Source organism: Montipora foliosa, chromosome 7 (genome assembly GCF_036669935.1).
Source record: "Montipora foliosa isolate CH-2021 chromosome 7, ASM3666993v2, whole genome shotgun sequence".
NCBI lineage: Eukaryota > Metazoa > Cnidaria > Anthozoa > Scleractinia > Acroporidae > Montipora > Montipora foliosa.
The window spans coordinates 26976596-26996351 of NC_090875.1; the positions used below are offsets into that span (position 1 = coordinate 26976596).

At 37.1% G+C, this 19756-nt stretch overlaps 1 protein-coding gene across 2 annotated transcripts; it reads left to right on the forward strand.

Moving 5' to 3' along the window:
* The first annotated feature begins 1234 nt into the window (after positions 1–1234).
* On the forward strand, positions 1235–19439 carry LOC138011626 (cytosolic 10-formyltetrahydrofolate dehydrogenase-like). Of its 2 annotated transcripts, XM_068858732.1 has the most exons (27): positions 1235–1314; positions 1389–1807; positions 4239–4404; positions 4840–4944; positions 5077–5133; positions 5595–5627; positions 5715–5852; positions 6091–6219; positions 6422–6510; positions 7264–7332; positions 7417–7489; positions 7905–8024; positions 9134–9196; positions 9314–9378; positions 10667–10817; positions 10923–10993; positions 12545–12650; positions 13564–13651; positions 13916–14009; positions 14261–14360; positions 14867–14965; positions 15138–15211; positions 15538–15629; positions 16665–16770; positions 17097–17178; positions 17344–17461; positions 18366–19439. In XM_068858732.1, exons 2-27 carry the CDS (start codon positions 1437–1439, stop codon positions 18419–18421), a joined length of 2715 nt encoding a protein of 904 aa, XP_068714833.1. In that variant the 5' UTR covers positions 1235–1314; positions 1389–1436; the 3' UTR covers positions 18422–19439. The 2 variants fall into 2 exon arrangements, with proteins under 2 accessions (XP_068714833.1, XP_068714832.1); XM_068858731.1 differs by having other exon boundaries at positions 1253–1807.
* Positions 19440–19756: the final 317 nt, after the last annotated feature.

Consider the following 19756-nt stretch of genomic DNA (forward strand, 5'->3'; position numbering starts at 1 on the left):
AGGATGGACCACTTATGTCTTGTGTTTTTTCCCCAAGAACTGTGAAAGACTGGAACTCCTTACCTAGCCACATTCACACTTCTTCAGGATACTCACTTTGCAAACAATATTGTACTGATTTTGTTTGGTTAATAACAAGAGTGATAATTATTAATTATATATTAATTAGTTAATTTTTCTCAGATTTAACTAGTAACTATTAGAAAGTCCACGACCGTGCACAATCTTTTGTTTTTGGGCTCATACACTATGCATGAATTACGTAATCAACACGTTTCTATTGGTTAGTTCCTCACTACGGAGTAAACAACTATTGTGTTTTGTGCACGGTCAAGGCCAAAAAAGAGAACAAAAACCTACAACAAAGAAATTTGCCGTGTTTCATAACCATTCCCTCTACTAACTATGGTCAGACTGCAATACGGAAGTTGCTATGGAAACAGCGATGGAGGCATTTTTGCTCGTGCATTCGTGATTTTAATATGGTCAATCGTGATGTTTTGAAAGTTCTCAATTTTGATTATTATTATTATTATTATTATTATTATGTTATCGATTATTTACATTATTTGTTCAGGCATTTATCTTGTATTGGCTCGACGATAGAGCGTTGTCAGTTAGTAGAAGTAACTGGCGTGCGTTTCCTCGTCATGTGAGTTAATTTCTTTGCGAAAGGATCAAATCTCCAGGAGCTGTAGTAACTCAGGCTCAATATGGAAGGTATAAAGAGAAGATCTTTTCTTCTCGATCGAAAATCGCTTCAAGGCTTTAGCAAGTGGAAAGAACAATTGCGGAAATGCTTCGGGGAATAAAAAATGCAAAGCAACATGATTTCCTCTTCGAAATAAGCTTCATTATCACCAGTTATGAGTTGCATCTGGTCTTCATGTACACTTTGTATTCGTGAATAGAAAGAGGACGCGATCGCACATCTGGCAATTTGCCGAGAGATGTCATACGAACGGCTTTTATTTCATAGAAATTCTGCACGTCGTTTACGGATTTATTTGTAATTTTTCATTCAAGTTATACATCCAAAAAAAAAATATATATATATATATAACAAAGCACCTTAAAGTGAAATAAGCGTGAAAAGCTTTTTGGTGATGAAATTAACGTAATTTTTCACGTTGTTGTTTTTTGGGCACACACCCCCAATTCCGCCCACTTTTGGCGTCCAACCAGTCTTTCAGGTTACGTAGCGTAGCTCTCTGTGATTGGCGCGTGTTTGTTAACATTCAACTCGTTTTCACAACAGTTTTCGTTCAGGATTGTAGAGGATAGCATCTCTCACTTTCAAAATTATTCAAGAGGGTAAGACTCTCACTGGAGTGCAAAATTATTGTGGAATCGAGCGAATAATGCTCAGTGCTTTTCGTTTTGTACAGTTTGCCGCAGTGAAAACAACGAGGAACATCTACACAACCAGAAACGTTATGGGTTCCTTGAAGGTAGCGGTGATCGGACAGTCACAGTTTGGCTTGGAAGTTTACAAAAGTCTGCGCTCAAAAGGTCATGAAATTGTCGGAGTCTTTACCGTCCCCGATGTGAAAGGAAAGCCAGACATTTTAGCGACTGGAGCAGAACAAGACGGTGTTAAAGTTTTTAAGTTTCCTCGATGGAGGACAAAAGGAGAACCCATTCAAGGGGTTGTCGATACGTACAAGGCTTGCGGTGCTGAACTCAATGTTTTGCCATTTTGCTCACAATTTATTCCTATGAATGTGATCGACTTTCCAAAACATGGCTCAATAATTTATCATCCTTCCTTACTGCCAAGACACAGAGGGGCATCCGCCATAAATTGGTAAGTTGGCTCTGTTTTTGGCATGTGAAGCAAGCATAGTTCGTGCCTTCGTACGTGCCTTGTCCGCGAGGTTAATATTCCATGGGTACCAATTTTACATCCATTTAACGCGTTTGTATTTACACTGGAGCAGTTTTAAGAGCTCCACTCTTAACGCAGGATTTATCCACTCGACTTTCTCGAAATGAGAATAACGGAACAGACAAAAAAAAAATCGGAATAAGATTTTACAAATTTAATTCAGTAGTGTATTCAAACAGTGTTGCGTTTATCTGCGTTTGAAGCACAACCAGTTTCACATTGAATCCTTATCAAACCAGTCAAACTGGGATTCAAACAAAGCACGAATTCAAAAGAGGTCAATTAAAAGCCTGACCGGCCGGTATTCGACAATATTTTGCTTTTGTTAAAATATGTTTATCAATTCGCCGAGATCAGGATGGCCTCGAAGAGCAGTTCTGTCGATTTTCAACACCTTTGTATCATCTGAGTGCTTTGTAAAAGCTCTTGTTTGTTTTATTTTCGATTCCAAAAGAGTGCTTTATGTGTAGTAATTTATAAATGTGCCATTGTTACGATGTATTTTAATTATGTAATGTTTATTAAATTCCAATTTTCTTTGCCCTCGTGCATAAATCGCTTTTGTATTATGGACATTTATCTGGCTTTTGTATATTTCTGACATTTGAGTGCGAGGGTATATTAGGTTTCTTGCAGAAGACCTTTTTGTTTTGGATGTAAACTTTCTTATCTTTACTTAGCAATTCTCTTGCTGGTAAAAAGGAAACGGAGAGTCTATAACTTCTTTAGCTGCGAACGCAATAATATTTATTTCCTCTCCATATTGACAGCATTAATACTTTTATTATTTTTTTTTTCTGAGTCACATGTCAACAGTTGTACGATCAAGAGTTGTCTTTTAATAAAAGGCTCATGAAGTAAAAATAATTATTATTGATGCTTGCTGTGTTGTTTAACACAGTGCTGAAATTCAAATCTCTGTGATGAAAGTAAAGATATTTCAAGATAAAGAACATCATTTATCTTTACATAGAAAGGTCTTGCAAATAATCATCAGTTTTTTTTTGCCACATCAGCACTTAACATGTATGTACACGTAACCCTGAATGTGCTGAAAATAAGTACTCTTACCTGTGAACACGTAACTTAAGAACAAAGCACTCTGTAAATAACAGAAAAACATTTTTTTTGAAGAAATGTACCTTTTTTATTGACAGTGACTTGGGGATGAAAAAATTGAGCTCCTTTGTCGTACCCTGGTCTCTGATGTTTTTCCTTCTTCTTCTTCTTCTTCTCTGAAGCGACAACAAATGGGGAATCAGTGTTTCGTCGTTCGTTGTCACCAGGGTACCAGAGTCTGGAACTTTAGGGCCTTTTCACATGGGGGTGGAAAACTCAGACTGTCTAACTGTAGTCAAAAAAGCGAGCTTTCACATGCAATATTTATAGCCCTGGGGTGAGATTTTCAAATGCTTTGGCATAATGTTCAAACTAAAGATAAATCACCCTATTCAGGCGGGGTACCCCACACCTTCAGCATTCACATGGAGAAAACTCACCCCACCTAAGTGGGTATCCTGGCCCGGCTGTCCAGGCAACCCTGCCTCGGTGAGATACCCTACATGTATCTCTCACGTGAACATAATCAAGAAAAGAAGAGAAATTCTATGGAGAGATTGGTTACCCTACCAAGACGGGGTACCTCACCTACCAGGGGTTCCCCATCTCCATGTGAACAGACCCTTATTAGTTTGGGTGCTCTACAACTGAGCTATAGGGGAAGATAGTGGGCCATTAAATATTATAAAATAATTAGGATAGTATGCATACTCTCATTGGCCAATAGCTGTGCTTAGATGAGGGTATGTAAACATGGCTGTGACATCACACAAATTTTGATTGGTTATGTGTTGTCAGACACGCGTTTTGTATGGCTGGTAGGAAATTTGAGTCGTTATCAAGAAAATCTATTTCAATCAAGAAGTGAAAAAACCAGCATTTTCGTTCATTTGTCGAATTATTTTTAAGAAATATTTTATAAAAGCAAAATTTAGAGGACTTTTTTCCATGTTTACTTAGTCTCGTCTAAACAATTGGGGAGTTGTGAAAATTATTCTTGACAAATTAAATATGCAAACCCTCTACTGCGTCTTGGATTTGCATAACTGTCTTGAATTCTCCCAACTCCCCCTTGTGTTTAGATGAGGCTATGCAAACGCAGAAAAAGTCAGGACTCTATTGCTTAAATAAAGTATTAGGTGTCAAATTTATTGTTTGGATTTTCTCACAACTCAAAACCATGACAAACCTACAGAGAGTGCTAGATGTCGTTAGGATAATGTTTGTCTTCTTAACAATATACATTAATCTTAAATGAATTAGTTATTATTTGTAGCTGATTATTTTTCAGGACTCTTATGGAAGGTGATAAGCAAGGAGGTTTCAGTGTATTTTGGGCTGATGATGGTTTAGATACTGGTCCTATTCTGCTTCAGAAGAGTGTTGACATTGATCCAAATGATACAGTTGACACATTGTATAACAGATTCCTGTTTCCAGAAGGCATCAAAGGCATGGTATGAAAGTGAAATTTAGAAATAGGCAAAGTGATCTTTTTTGTATAAAGCATTTTGTTAGAGTAAGTAACTACATTAGAGAGAGTGAGCTGGGTGACTTAAAAGGAGAATTTCAATGCAAGGGCAATACACCCTAGGCCAAGGTTTGAGATTTTTCTGTAAAGAGATTTGAGGTACCGGGTAAATTTAAGTTATCATTTGGTTTAACCCATTGACTCCCAGGGGTTCCCTATTGACGAGTAAAATCGTCTGGCGTTAGGCAGAGTAAAATACTAAGTCTGGCCGGTTTCGGCGTTAAAAGGTTAATAAAGGGCTTACTTCCCGGAAATCGAGTTTCCTATCTTGGGCATGCTACATCAAGTGGAATTGATTATTGTTAATTTAAGGGTTGAAAGAAATGATAATAATAATAATATTATTGTACTGTTACTTTAGGTTGAAGCGGTTGATTTAATTAGTGACGGAAAGGCACCAAAAATCCCTCAACCAGAAGAAGGGGCAACTTATGATAAAATCTGGAAAAAGAAAGAGGTTGCAAAGGTCAGTATCACTAATTGTACATGTACGTACATTGATGGTGATTTAATGTGGTTCTTTTTTTCTTATAAGTAGAAGACTTTTTTTACAGTTGTTATTCATTAACAATCAATATCACATTTTTTTCTTCTGCAGATAAATTTTGACCAGTCAGCAGAGATGCTACACAATTTTATTCGTGGAAATGACAAGGTACTTACTGTTAGATGATCAAAAAGAAAATAATTTAGGAGGTCCAACTGGATAGCCCTTCTCTTTCGTTGATAATTAGTAGAAAAAAAGGCATTTTTGAAAATCTTTGCGTAGATGCAACTTTTGTCCTTTTTATCTCATTGATGATGAAGTCTCAATGCAGTATAGTGAGGTGGCTTCAGGTGCTCATTGGATCACTTGATCAATGGGTTGTTAAGTTTCAAGTTTCGTTTGGGCAGTCAAATTTTATGACGAATGTGCTCCAAATGGAAGTGCGAAGCACACTTGTCACAGGTTTGAATCTACCCTTTGCTCTTATTTATTATTTTTAGGGGTAGTTCTGAATTTGCTATTGAGTTATCGAAATTAGTCTTAAAAGTCTTTATTTAGTAGAATATATATCGCTTTGCTCTACATTTCATCAATGAGGTGTCTCACAGAGACTTTGATTTGTTTTGCAGCTTCCAGGAGCTTGGGGCGTGATAGATGGCCAGGTAAGATTTTAATTAAAGTTCAGTTAATTTGATTTTCAATCATTTATTATTATCTTGTTGGTACAATTTCTATTTCCTCTCTTATAGCAAGTTACTCTGTATGGCTCCTCACTGACTTCTGGTGATACACCTCCTGACGGAACCCCTGTGACAATAGAAGGCTCAGAGAAGCCTGCTATTGTGCATAAAGGTGGTATGACACTGACTGGAGTAGATGGAAAGATGGTAAGCAAATACTGGGTTTGGATTTCCAATGGCAATTAAATAATTACAAGACTGTCAGTCCTTTCGATTCAGTAAAGAAACGTATGTACAACGTATGACTAATTAGTAATAATTTTATTATTATCAGGCAATTTTGTAAGGGTGTCTGTAAGTTCCCAACTGTTGCCATGACAATGGTACAGCACTGACAAAAGCCCCTTTAAATTTAAAGTTCAGTTTGTTCTCTTTCTCTCGCCAGTTAACTGTAAAGACTTTGCAACTTGAAGATGGGCGCATGATCCAAGCAGCCAAGTTTGGTCAGATGGAGGAAGCAGCTGAGGTGATTGAGCTTACAGAGGAGGAGAAAAGCATGGAGGCAAAACTGAGAGTAAGATCTTATGGGTGTCCCATTGCTCCTGTTTTTAAGTTACTGTAATGCCTTTGGGTTTGCTTGTTAATGAAAAACTGGGGTTGAGTTATCCTATCCAGTTTCAATCCCCTTATTAATTTTTTAAAGATGCATGTAGTCGCCTTTTAAGTTTTTGATGTAATTTCACAGTTACAGTAAATGTGACATTTCTTCATGGCAGGAAATATGGGCTGGGATTTTGGCAAACCCTGATATTCTTGAAGATACAGACTTTTTCAAAGCTGGTGCTGGATCCATGGATGTTACAAGGTTCGGTTTATCATTATACCTGTACATGTACAGGTAGTATTTTACTCTGTGTAATGCCAGACGATTTTACTCCTCAATGGGAAAGCCCCAGGAGTCAATGGGATAAGGTGTACCTGTTTAAGGTGTTCCAGATACAGACCTAAGAGTAATTAATTAACCCATTGACTCCTGAACCACCCCCCCCCTACCATTGATGAGTAACATCATTTGGTGTTAGACAGAGTAAAATCTATTAAGTCTCACTCCTAGGCGACAAGGGGACATAGTTTTTGAGGGGATACATGTAGAGGCTGTTAATTAACCCAGTGCCTCCTGAACCACCCCACCCCCCTCCCCCCCCCCTCCCCCATTGATGAGTAAAATCGTCTGGCATTAGACAAAGTAAAACCCATTAATTCTCACTCCTAGGAGTTATTGAGTTATTAAGAATAAAATTTACATGTATGTGACTTTGACGAGTTTCATTTCTGGTGTTAAGAATAATATCCAGTGCTAAAAAGGTAACAACACTTGCTTTTTACAAAGTCAAATTGTGTTAGGGTTTAAGTTTTTTCTGGGTTCCTCCGGTTTTCCCCTTTCATCAAAGAATGACTTATGAGTTGATTTGATTCCTTTACGGTGTCCCTAATATATTAGTGCTGACAGTTGACACTTAATTTAATAAATGAAGTTCATTGCGATTATGATTATAATCGATACATGTATTTCGGATTCTGTGTTCATTGGAGTTAATGATGGTGCATTTGTTTTCAGGCTCATTGAAGAACTGAAAGAAGCTTTCTCAATAGTGTTAGAAGCAGAAGACATTTACATGAATACAAGGTAGTATGGTAACTGTTGTGTTCTCAGTCAAAGATAGAGAACCGTCAGGCAATGACCATTCATTTGTCTTTGGTGGTACTTCAGATATGGGGATTTTGTTCGCCTCTCTGTCCTGAGATCTCGAGGTGGAGGACTGGAGGAATTCAGTTGTAAAACTGTAAGTACAGGCAGTCCTTTCAAGGGAGTTAATTTAATAACTTTATAAGATTTAGGCCTTTATTGAGCAAGCTTGTTTGATGAATGTGGCTGGATATTATTATAATTATAGAACTTGGCCATTATCCAACCAACTTGATCTCTTACTTGTACTTGCAGTTTTTTAACCCATAGTTCCCTTTAAATTTGCGTGAGTTCCTGCTAGGGCGGACTGGGTGGCTAATGCGGAGGCTTTGGGGCTGGTGGGTCAGGGCATATTATCAAAATTAAAGAGAGTGCCTAAGCGGCGTGGGTGGGTGGGTCGTGGGTCCCTAACCCTAAGCTTAACCCTTTTTTATCAACGACTGGAAATTCTCGAAACAGACAAGACCTAAGACAAATTTGGACCGAGCACTTTTTTTCTTTGTACCGTGTAGGTTGACATGGATGTGAACAACATGACAGTTTGCATGCCCAATCAGTTGTTCATTAATGGTGAATTTGTGGACTCATCCAGTGGAAGAACATTTGATTGCATAAACCCAGCTGATGGTTCGGTAAGAGAGTGACACATTCTGTCAAATGAAAGAGCAAATGAGCGACAGTCCATATGTAGTATTTGAAATTTAAAAAAAACATCTCTGGCTAAAAGTCATCAGACTCTACAACAACAGTTCCCAGCTCCGAAATTCTGACCTTCGATGGAATCGCAGATCAACGTCGTGTATCAAATTCCCTGTACAAATTGTTCGTGATGTTATATTGGGGAAACTGGCAGAGCTTGTAATACCCGAAAAAGAACATTTGAGAAACACCAAAACTGCGGCCAAAGGTTCTAGAATTGCTAATCACGCCTGGTCCAACAACCACGCCATTGATTTTGAAAATGCGTCAATTACTGACAAAGGCACTTTTAGAACCAGAAAAACATAAGTGTGGCATACCAGAGTGACACCTATAGCAGATAGCAATTCTTGCCCGTTACCTGGGCAATACAACATTCTTTTTAACAAGCATTCATAACCATTAACATTTTTATTATTTCGCAATTCGCGCTTTTTTTTCAAATTTTCTCACCGCTTTCTTATCATTCATTTTACCCGTCGAAGACTGCAGTTCAGGCAGTCGAAAGCTCGTAGTTTTCAATCATTTTAGCCATGCAGAGATCATTTTTTAAATTTCAACTATGTTTCACCCTGGCTGCGGCCCTTCAATATTTTTACATGTGTAGTATGTTAACTGAAGTCTAGTATCAAGACGTTTGAGGCCTGAGAAGAGTCATTAATTTTTTGTAGCCAGCAGTGTTCACTGTCTGTAGGACATGTTACAACTTACTGAGCAATGTATTGGAGGAAAACAGTGCTTTTTGCACATGTACACGTAGGCCCCTTTACAACTGAAAATGCAGCAAGAAATCAAATCCATGTACATATAAGGCCCCAGTTGTTCAAACGATGGATACGGTATCCGCCAGATAAATCACTATCCATCAGATAACTCAATTGGGTTTGCTAGTGTTTATCCGCTGGATAGTGATTTATCCGGTGGATAGCGTTATCCATCCTTTGAACAACTGGGGCCAGGACTGTGTCAATAATGAGACCTTGTGTTACCCCTTTAATATTGTAGTTATAAACAATGTCTGATGAATCTTTCAATACTGTAGGTTATCACCCAAGTGGCTTTAGCATCAATTGAGGATGTGGATGCTGCAGTCACAGCTGCAAAGGTTGGGAGCTATATATGTGTAGCTACATATCTGTTTGCTGTTAGGGAGTCCACTGCTTTTGAGTTTTAAAGAGAGAACAACCACTGATTAGTTGATCTGTTTTAAATTCCACTTTAGGAAGCCTTTTACCATGGGCCTTGGGGAACAATGAATGCCAGAGACCGTGGGCACCTGATGTACAAGTAAGTTCAAAGATGGGACGCTTTATATTTCTAACTATCTTACACTTCTGAGTTACTTAAAATAAATAAACAAACAGAAGTTGTTGTAATGAGTTCTTCTGTTATTGAAAGCTTTATCACTTAAATTCTGAATACCGTAGGTCAGTTTCAGTTTATACTGTAATGCTTGAAGTCCTATCTTCTCTCTTCCTGTACCCTTCTTTTGCTTGTGTGACAAAAAAAAAAACGTGCCAAAAAATTAAGAAAAGATTTACTCAACTTGCGTGCAGCTTGACTGGCATAGAAAGGTGTGCTAGTGCTCTACTTGGATGGGTTTAAGGGATGTACATGTATTTCAGGGCTGTATGTAGTATTGGCCTGATTATGTTTATCTTTTGATGATGATGGCGACAATGATGACAATGATGATAACGAAAACAATGATGATGATGACGACGACGAGAATGATGATGACGATGATGATGATAACAGGGACAATGACAGCAACAATGATTATGACGACGATGACAAGGATGATGATGATGATAACAGGGACAATGACAGCAACAATGATTATGACGACGATGACAAGGATGATGATGATGATGATGATGATGATAACGAGGACAATGATGGTGACAATGATGATGACGAAAACAATGATGATGATGATGACGACAAGAATGATGATGATGATGATGATGATAACAGGGACAATGACAGCAACAATGATGATGACGACGATGACAAGGATGATGATGATGATAACAGGGACAATGACAGCAACAATGATTATGACGACGATGACAAGGATGATGATGATGATGATGATGATGATAACAAGGACAATGATGGCGACAATGATGGTGACGAAAGCAATGATGATGATGATGACGACAAGAATGATGATGATGATGATGATGATAACAGGGACAATGACTGCAACAATGATGATGACAAGGATGATGATGATGATAACAGGGACAATGACAGCAACAATGATTATGACGACGATGACAATGATGATGATGATGATGATGATGATGATGATAACAAGGACAATGATGGCGACGATGATGACGATGATGATAATGATGATAATGATTATGATGAGGAGGACAATGTTGCCAAAAATGAGGATGATGACAACGATGATTATAGTGGTGACAATGATCGATACTGAGATGACCATCATGGTGCCAACAATGACAAACATGACGATCAACTGTGATTCACAGCAATCCTTAATAATATTGTAAAAATAAAGGAACCTGTATTAATTAATAGATCTCTTTTCCTATTCCACTAGGCTTGCTGAACTTATGGATGAACACAGAGAAGAACTTGCAACAATAGAGTCACTTGATTCAGGGGCTGTGTACACACTTGCCCTCAAGACTCACGTTGGCATGTCAATCGACACAGTGCGTTACTTTGCAGGATGGGCAGACAAAATTCAAGTATACTAAATAACTTTATTATAATTTAAGTTCAAAATTTTGTCATTCTTAAGCCAGATCTGTTGGCTAAGCTGGGTTAACATAACCTGTTTAATTCCTTTGTAGGGATTAACCATTCCAATCAACAATGCTAAACCAAACAGGAATCTCTCCTTCACAAAGCGAGTGCCTATCGGGTAAGTGAACATGTACCTGGTAAATAATTTAATCATATGATGTTAATTGCACACGTACAGTACCAGTGATAATAATACATGTAGTTATTATTTCAGTGGAACCCCATTAATACAATCATCAACAGACCTAAAAAATTGGCCGTATTAACAGGGTGGCCTTATTACCAGGGTAGGGTGATGTTCATGACTAATTAAAAGGGCCGTAATGACAAAGGCAGCATGGTCGAGTGGTTAGGGCGTTGGGTTTGCAAGCGGCTGCTCCGGGTTCAAATCCCATTCTAACCTTTGGTTTGGATTTGTTTCCGGTTGTCCCGGATTCAACTCTACCACGCTTGGTAAATAGCCAACTGGTTGCCTCCTGCCAGTTGGGGGTCTTAATCATGTTTCTGTTAAGTTTGAATTGTTTCTTTCACATTGTTTAAAGTGGGGTGGCCTGTAGACTAGCTTGATAGCTAAGTGCACTTCCACTATAAACAGAGCATTTACATTTTTTCTTTACAAATGGTGCATTATTTTCACTTCAAGAACAACTTTTCTCTTTAATGAACAACAGGAATGTACGTACAGTAACTGTATAAAATACTTGAAAATTTGCTCAGTAGGTAAAACACTTAAAATTGTTAAATGTAATGTATGTTCTGAGCCTAAAATCAAAACCAGAACAGGCCCAGCTAACTATGCTTCTAAAAAATGGAAGCAGCCGTAATTACCTAACCAAAAGACTTTAGTACTTAAAATCTTGTTACAAATCCAGTTTGGAGCGCTACATACAATTCTTGCACAAGACAGTGTACAAATCCCTTGGATCCAATCAAAACAGAGTCTATCCACACCTCATTGTGTTTGCCATTTCCCCCTTGCTTTTAAGGTTATGGTCACAGACTTGTATGGTTGGGAACTTTCGATGATGTGACAAAACATGTTTAGGTATGTGGTTGCACTTCCTTCACCACTCAGGGTAGTTTTGCCTTGATAAAAAGGAAGTATCTACATGATTGTATGATAGTACTATCTAGTCTACGTAGGCATATTTATCAGCAGACTGAATTGAACGTTTGTCTTTGAGAGACAAACCAAACAGTACAGCAAACACCAGGAGAGCTCCTTGAAAAAGTCATGATTGATTAAAAATTTTAAAATACTAATTATTAATATTGCAAAGTTTTGGGTAATGGTCATGACCTTGTAAACAAAGTTTGTTCTTGCATCAGTGGTTATTTGTGGTTGTTCTTCCTTCACCACTAAAGCAAAAAGGAAGCAATATTTAAATAATATTTAATTAACTGCCGTCTTGCTCATCATAAAAGTGGACAGTAGTTTATATTTAATATCGATTGTGGCCAAGACAAGAGTTCACGACTGGTTAATGTAAGCAAAAGTACAATCATGATAAGGGAGTGCCTTATTAAAGTTAAATGTAAATTAAGAATCAGTAACAATTTCCTTTCCAAACTATCCTCCTTGTCATCACCCTAGCTGTAATATTGCAGTAAGCTTTTTATTTATTGAGTACACTGTATGTAGATAATAATTTCTTTGACTTTTGTGCAGTGTCTGTGGTTTGATTGTGCCTTGGAACTATCCTCTGATGATGTTAGCTTGGAAGATATCTCCTTTGTTGGCAGCTGGCAACACAGTGATCCTCAAACCAGCTCAGGTGTGTTTGCAACTGTTAGTATTATAATGTACATGTTCCAGTAACTACAGTATGTGTATTTTATAGTAACTTGTGTGCTTTCCTTTTGTCAGACCTGGTAGGCCAGACCCATCAGTTTGCAAAAAAAAATTCAACAACTTGAAGGAGCACTTGCATATAATCCCTCACATTCTTCTGTGTTGATTTTAACCCATTGACTCCCAGGGGTCCCCCATTGATGAGTAAAATCGTCTGGCGTTAGACAGAGTAAAATACCAAGTCTGGCCGGTTTCGGCCGGTTTGGAAGTCAAAGGGTTAAGTTGTTGTAGAGTTAGTCTGTCTAAATGCCCAGTCTGACCGAGTTCTGTCAGTTGGAAAGCATCCTAAGTTGATCAGATCCAAACTGATCAATGCCAGCCAAAAAGTAATCAGGTAATGTCAACATTATTGGTTTGGTGGCTCATTCCTGGCAGTGCTTGACCAGTGATTGAAGATGCTATGGCTGATGAAAGTCCAACAATTAAAAGGGGACTGGTGAGGTGTTCGCTTTGTCCCCTGTGTTAAGAGAGGAATAAAAGTTGGCTGAGGATCTTTTCTAACTCAGCTCAAGCAGAGCATTAATTTTTTAAGCTGAGGTTTGTGGAAATTAAAAAGACTTGACCATGTTTTGTAAGTTATTTTCCTTCCATTCTTTACTTACTCAAATCCCATAATGCACCTCTTTAACCCCCCAAAATTTTGCATAAATATCATTGTTTGCAATTTCTCCTGGGTCATGAAGATGTCCCTCGAGAAATTGAAAACAATGTCTACATGCAAAGTTTTGGGGGAATAAAAGAGCTGTATTATGGGATTTGTGCAAGTTACTAGAGAATATGGCAATAGGAATTGTAAATTCATTAAATTACACAATCATATTTTATTAACTTGTCAGGTGACCCCACTTACAGCACTCAAGTTTGCTGAGCTTTCAGCTAAAGCAGGATTTCCAAAAGGTGTCATCAACATTTTACCAGGATCAGGTACAGCTCTTGACTAGTACATGACTCAACAATGTGTACAACATGCATAATAAATGTCAGCAGCAAATGGTCTGAAGTCTTTTCTGATTTATTTAGGACAGGCTGTAGTTCTAATTAAGTACAGACAGTCAATAAATGTGATATGTTTCTTAATGCTATGAAATGTCAAAATGGAATTTACATGTACTGTTTGTAAGACTTAAAGGACTTCATCTATAATCATTAAAGACACAGGATAGAACAATAATCATGTTTTTTTTACAGGTTCTGTTGTAGGCAATAGGATTTGTTCTCATCCTGACATTAGGAAAGTTGGTTTTACTGGATCAACTGAAACTGGCAAATCAATCATGGAAAGGTACAGTATTAATAATATTATAATGTAATTATAATTTATAATTTGTAACATGTTTACTTATCAATTGAAAATACATGTATCATCGGCCTTCTTTTCAGTTGATAAGGAGGCAGTGGTACTTACAGTATATGCACCAACAAAATGTTCACTTAACTTCATGAATTCGAAGCTTGAGTAATACCTTTGATGAATAGTTTTCCTAATTTCTTCAAGAGAGTTTCTTTACTAAAATAAATGTTATTATCCTGCAGTTGTGCTGTCAGCAACTTAAAGAAGTGTTCTCTGGAGCTTGGTGGCAAATCACCTTTGATTATTTTTCACGACTGTGATATGGACAGGGCTGTCAGACAGGTAAAAAAATACACAAAAATTAATAAGTCTGGGTTTCTGGGAAAATCTGAAGCCAGATTGTCTGACTTATTTTTTAAATGGTTTCATATTTTTGAATTTTTGCAAATTATTATTCAAAAATATAATATTTTAGTCTGATCTAAAGACTAACTGAATCAAGACGTTTCGATACTTTTTGGATGTGGATTTTGTGGGTTCACAGCCCTAGCAGACTGATTAAAATGAGTGCTTTTGGATAGTGGTAGACTGCTCAGTTGGTGGAAAAATTCTGTCTGGTGATGCAGTTATGACAAAAATCCTCTTTAGAGAGAGAGGAAAGTGTGTCCTATTTTAGTTACCAGATGAATCAAGTCTGGATCCAGATTTTTTTTTTTTGATTATAAGTAATGCAGTCTGGGGTAGTGTGATTTACTATGATGGGTGTTACTAGTGGGTTGTAGCTGTCATACTGTTGATTTATCTCATACATTCGAGTACTTCACTTTATTTGTTTTTTTTTTATCTAGGGAATGATGGCTTGCATGTTTAACAAAGGAGAAAACTGCATAGCAGCTGGGCGTCTGTTTGTTGAGGCATCTATTCACGATGAATATGTGACAAGAGTGGTATGTCATTGATGTACCGTACTTACATGAGAGTACAGCTGTATGTGATAATTAAGGTTTTTTTTATGTGGATATGTATAGGGTTGCAGAATTGAAGCATTGGTTACAAAAATCAATCATGTATTATATACATTTTACGCTAAAGTAAAGTCATTTTGGTTTACTGCATCAGGTCGAGGAGATCAAGAAAATGAAAATCGGTGATCCGCTTGACCGCTCAACAGATCACGGGCCTCAGAATCACAAGTAAGTTGGAATGATTTGTTTAATGTTTCTTTATACATCTCAGCTCTAGGTTTTAATAACTTTTTCCATAAGCGCCTGGTGATGGTTTATTAGGCGACTGTGATCGCAGTGCAAACTCAAACACAATAGACTCTGCTTGTAGGCTAAACAAACGGTGGTAAGAGGCCCCATACTGTAGGTGGTGGTGGCGCACCACTGGTAACCGGGTTGTATTTCAACAGGTCCCTAACATCCCATTTTATCTTAATAGTTGTCAAACACAGTGTAAGAATTCGTTTGAATTCTAATTTGACAGCTTCTACATAAATTTATTTTTGTCATTACAGAGCCCACCTTGATTCCCTTCTTGAGTATGTTAACAAAGGAGTTGCTGAAGGTGCCAAGTTAGTTTATGGTGGCAAGCAAGTGGACAGGCCAGGTATTTTTGGTTAAAAAAAAAAACCTGTATGTATGCATACATGCCCCCTTCCTCAGGCTTAATTCCAAAAAGAGGAAATTCATTTTTGCCCTTTCCTGTTCACACACTGGTTCTGGTATTAGACTCCATTGAACCATACACAGAGAGTTTCATATAGTAATGTTATAAAGATCCCAGGACTTAAGGGGGAGTAGCTGGCATGGTGGAGCAATGATAGCATCAGCTTCAACTCCTACCAATATGAAATCGGGTTCAAATCCTAGCGGTGTTGCCATAAGTTGGCTGAATTTTTGTAGGTTACTGTTCTTTGAGGGTTTTTCTCCAGGTAGTCTTAAAAAAAGAAAGAAAACAGAACAAAACAAAAGAAAACAAACAAACAATAATTATCATTAGGTACTTCGATTGAAGTAAAAATAACAGTGTTTTTAGCAGTTGTAGTACCACCTCTTGACGAGCACCACTTCTCTCCTTTGGGTACTTAATTTGTTGAGACCAGACCTCACAGAGAGGCAGAGAAGAGATACCCTGGGATCGAGTTTGGGAGCTATTATTTACGACTGAGTATTGTTTATTGTTTAGGAGTTTCCCTTTTGTTTATACTTGAATGATTTAAGCTAAATGTTATGGTGGTGGTTTGTTGTTGGTAGAGCGAGTTTAAATAGATTGTCGCAAAACCAAAACCAAAACCAAAGTAATTACTTTTGCCAATCAAAAAGGAAGGAGACAATCCAGTAAACCAATCAAAACTCGAAGTAATTACACGTAGCCGACACAAAGCGCTGGAAAATGTGCACGCACAAGCCACGATTGGTTTTGGTTTCACTTTTGATTGGTTAAGAAAGTGGCGTGAGAACTTTGAACGAATCACAGAGTGAAGTAATGCAAAACCATTGAAGCAATTCGCAAATTACTTTCGACACTCAATTGAAAACCACTCTATTATTATTATTATTATTACACGTATTACTGTTATCAACTTAATCTCACAATAGAAGCAAATCCACCAGTGACATTATTTTTTTGCACTATCCCAAGGATTCTTCTTTGAGCCTACTGTATTTACTGACGTGCAGGATGGAACATTTTTGGCCATGGAGGAATCCTTTGGTCCAATCATGATCATTTCCAAATTTGAAAATGGGTAAGTTCCTTGAGCTTTCTGGTGTTGTGTGGTTGCATAAACTTCCTGATCTGTGCAAGATCAAAGAAGAAAAAAAAGTACCACACCTGACCTATGTAAGGTAGCTTTGATATGGATGGGAGGAAGTCAGGCTGAGTGGTTTGGGTGTTTGCCTTGAGATCCAGACACCCAGGGTTCATTTAAGCCCTGTTTGAAGTTGTTTCGGGTAGAACTACTTCTCTGTTTATCAGCAATATAATGATAATTATTATAACAATATTATTGCCTATCCTTTGCCTTCTGTAAGTGCTAATGCAAAATGCAGTCACTGTGCCTTTTCTCTTTAGAGACATTGAGGGTGTTTTGAAGAGTGCCAATGGTACTGAGTACGGTCTTGCCTCCGGTGTTTTTACGAAGGATTTAAGCAAGGTCAGTTTTCTTTTTGTGCAGAAACCGTGATCTAAATGTGCCTGCATATAAAACCAATATTAATTTTATATAATACAGTAAGTGTTTTTTTTTTTAAATTTTGCATGACATGACATGTGCTATGAAAAAAAAAAAATTTACATCTCTATTTATTTTGTACCGTAGGCTCTCCGTGTAGCTGATGGTTTAGATGCCGGCACTTGCTTTGTCAACACTTACAACAAGACTGATGTGGCTGCTCCCTTTGGAGGCTTCAAGCAGTCTGGCTTTGGTAAAGATTTGGGTAAGTAGGGAAGAGATTGTTATTGTATTGACAACGTGGCATGTTGTACTTGAAAACTCTCTGAGTGCTAATGACCTGAGTGGAACCGATGGCCTTCTTAGTTTTAGTTTGGGTTGTCTGCAAAAACTCATTAATAAGTCGTGAAGATAATTCAAGACACCGATAAAACGTCACGTGTGAGCGTTAAATCTGATAAAAAAAACTCCTTACTAGAATTCTATATATAATTATAAAGAAAAGTAACAAGGCCATCTTGGTTTTTTTGCAAGCTAAAATCTTCCTCTCACAAATTGAACCTTTGTTCAGACTCCCAGGGGAAACACTTTTTGTGGGGTGTTTTGAAGGCATTCAAAAAACTTACAGCACATCTTTTATCAGGTCTAAAAACACTCGGCTATGCCTGGTGTTTTAATCCTGATAAAACACTGCTGTTCGTTTTTTAAACAGTACTTAAACTGAGCTGGGAGCTACAGTGTAAGACTTGGAACTACAGTAGGTGACAAAAGGTTAAACCCCCAAAAAAATTTCCTCCAAATTAGTCGTATTTATAATTAATTCATTGATGATTCACCTGAAAAAAAAACAAACAATGAATTGTATATTGTAGATTACTATTATTATAGATTAATGGTTGCATATCTGATACAATATTCCGCTGATTTCAGAAACCTTTCATCAGATTTTCTTTTTTAGGTGCCTTGTTTAACAACAGTAATGACTGGATATGAACACTGAATGTTTATTGCTTACAATATTGCCATAAGCCTTGCAGCACGTCTATTAACTCTTGAATTGGTCTTAAGTTTATAAATCCTGCTCATATCATGATGGTAAACATTACTAATACAAAAAAATTGGTTTCATTTACTTGGTTTGTAAACTAATTCATTCTTAATTCTTTTAGGGGAAGAAGCTCTCAATGAATACTTGAAGACTAAAGTGACTACAGTTGAATACTAAAATCTTTCACTTATCATGTAAAAAAAAATTATTTAATGTTGTGTATGCATGATTTAATTTGACTGAAATTCCCCCTGGATTTTTAGAAGTCAATCCCTACAGCCAGCAGCTAGATGTGCCCAGATTTCAAAAACACATTATTTGAATTGGATGCCTCATGAATAATGTGTAATACATAATCAAAAACAGATGGCCAGTGATGGCAATCAGTTACAACTGTGGATTCTTGCTGTCATTAAGACCAATATCAAGCCCACTTACATCAATACATGCAATAGTATTCTTCAAGCCTTTCTGGATTACAAGAGTCTTGTAGCCTGGAAGGTTGAATATTATTGTTTTTGACATTCATGCAATGCTGTCATGAATTTTTATTTCGAAAATGGAATTGTATCATCCTGCTTGAGCCTTAAGGGTAAACCTTTGAATTTTTTTTTTAGAATCATAATGATTGTGACTTACAGAACATACCAGAAAAAAATAATTTCAAGTGGCTTTTGAGTATAAATTTGTCATTTTTCAAAACCCAGGCCCAATTTGGTGTCTGACAAACAGTGCTCATTATTAGAAAACAAAAAGAACTTTTAAAACACGCCTTGTAAAGTCATTATCTTTGTTTATGGCATACATTTTACGTGGTCAGTTGATGTTGCAGAAACAACTATTGGCAGTCTTTTTGCACAAATAATGGAAAGTCACTGTGGATGATTTTTAATCTGCTTTTCAATAATAATAATAATAATAATAATAATAATATTGTTAGGAAGAGGGGTCGATAAAAAATAGATAAACTATTTTGCTGTTATTGTATTTGTTCAAGAAAATATCGCGCTTGGTGTAATGTAGATTAAATTAAATAACACAGCGAATTTGTATTTAAAGTGTAGTTGCTGCTTGGTTTTAGTTTAAAATTAGGTGTAATATACCATGAATGGCACACTGCAACATATTTTTTAAAAACGCCAACTTGCCAAAAAGTGTAATTTATTGAGAAAATAAATAAAATGGAAGAACCTAACTCTGCGATGGTCTTTTTGTGGCAAATGTGCAATATTATTAAGACAGCTCATGTAATGTCGTTGGATGTGTAATAGTGATTGAAGGTGACAATAGCCTCACCCATTGTGCACAGATACATGTAGTACAGAACTGTGTATTTTGACAGACAACAGTGGTCCAAATTTGCAGTGGAAAATTAACACATTTGTTGGTCTCATGAATGGAATGTTTTGGCAGATTGACCAAATATCTCTGTATTTGAGAGAATTACATTTCACAAGTTTTACAAGAAAATAATTAAATTAAGAGGTACGAGTATTCTGATTAAAGAAGGGT

Excerpts from the sequence above, each read along its gene's own strand:
- LOC138011626 (XM_068858731.1), top strand. The coding sequence starts at position 1,362 with ATGCTCAGTGCTTTTCGTTTTGTACAGTTTGCCGCAGTGAAAACAACG. Across the intron at positions 10,818-10,922 it reads GATGGGCAGACAAAATTCAA|GGATTAACCATTCCAATCAA; the intron begins GTATACTAAATA and ends ATTCCTTTGTAG. Across the intron at positions 14,361-14,866 it reads TGGACAGGGCTGTCAGACAG|GGAATGATGGCTTGCATGTT; the intron begins GTAAAAAAATAC and ends TTTTTTATCTAG.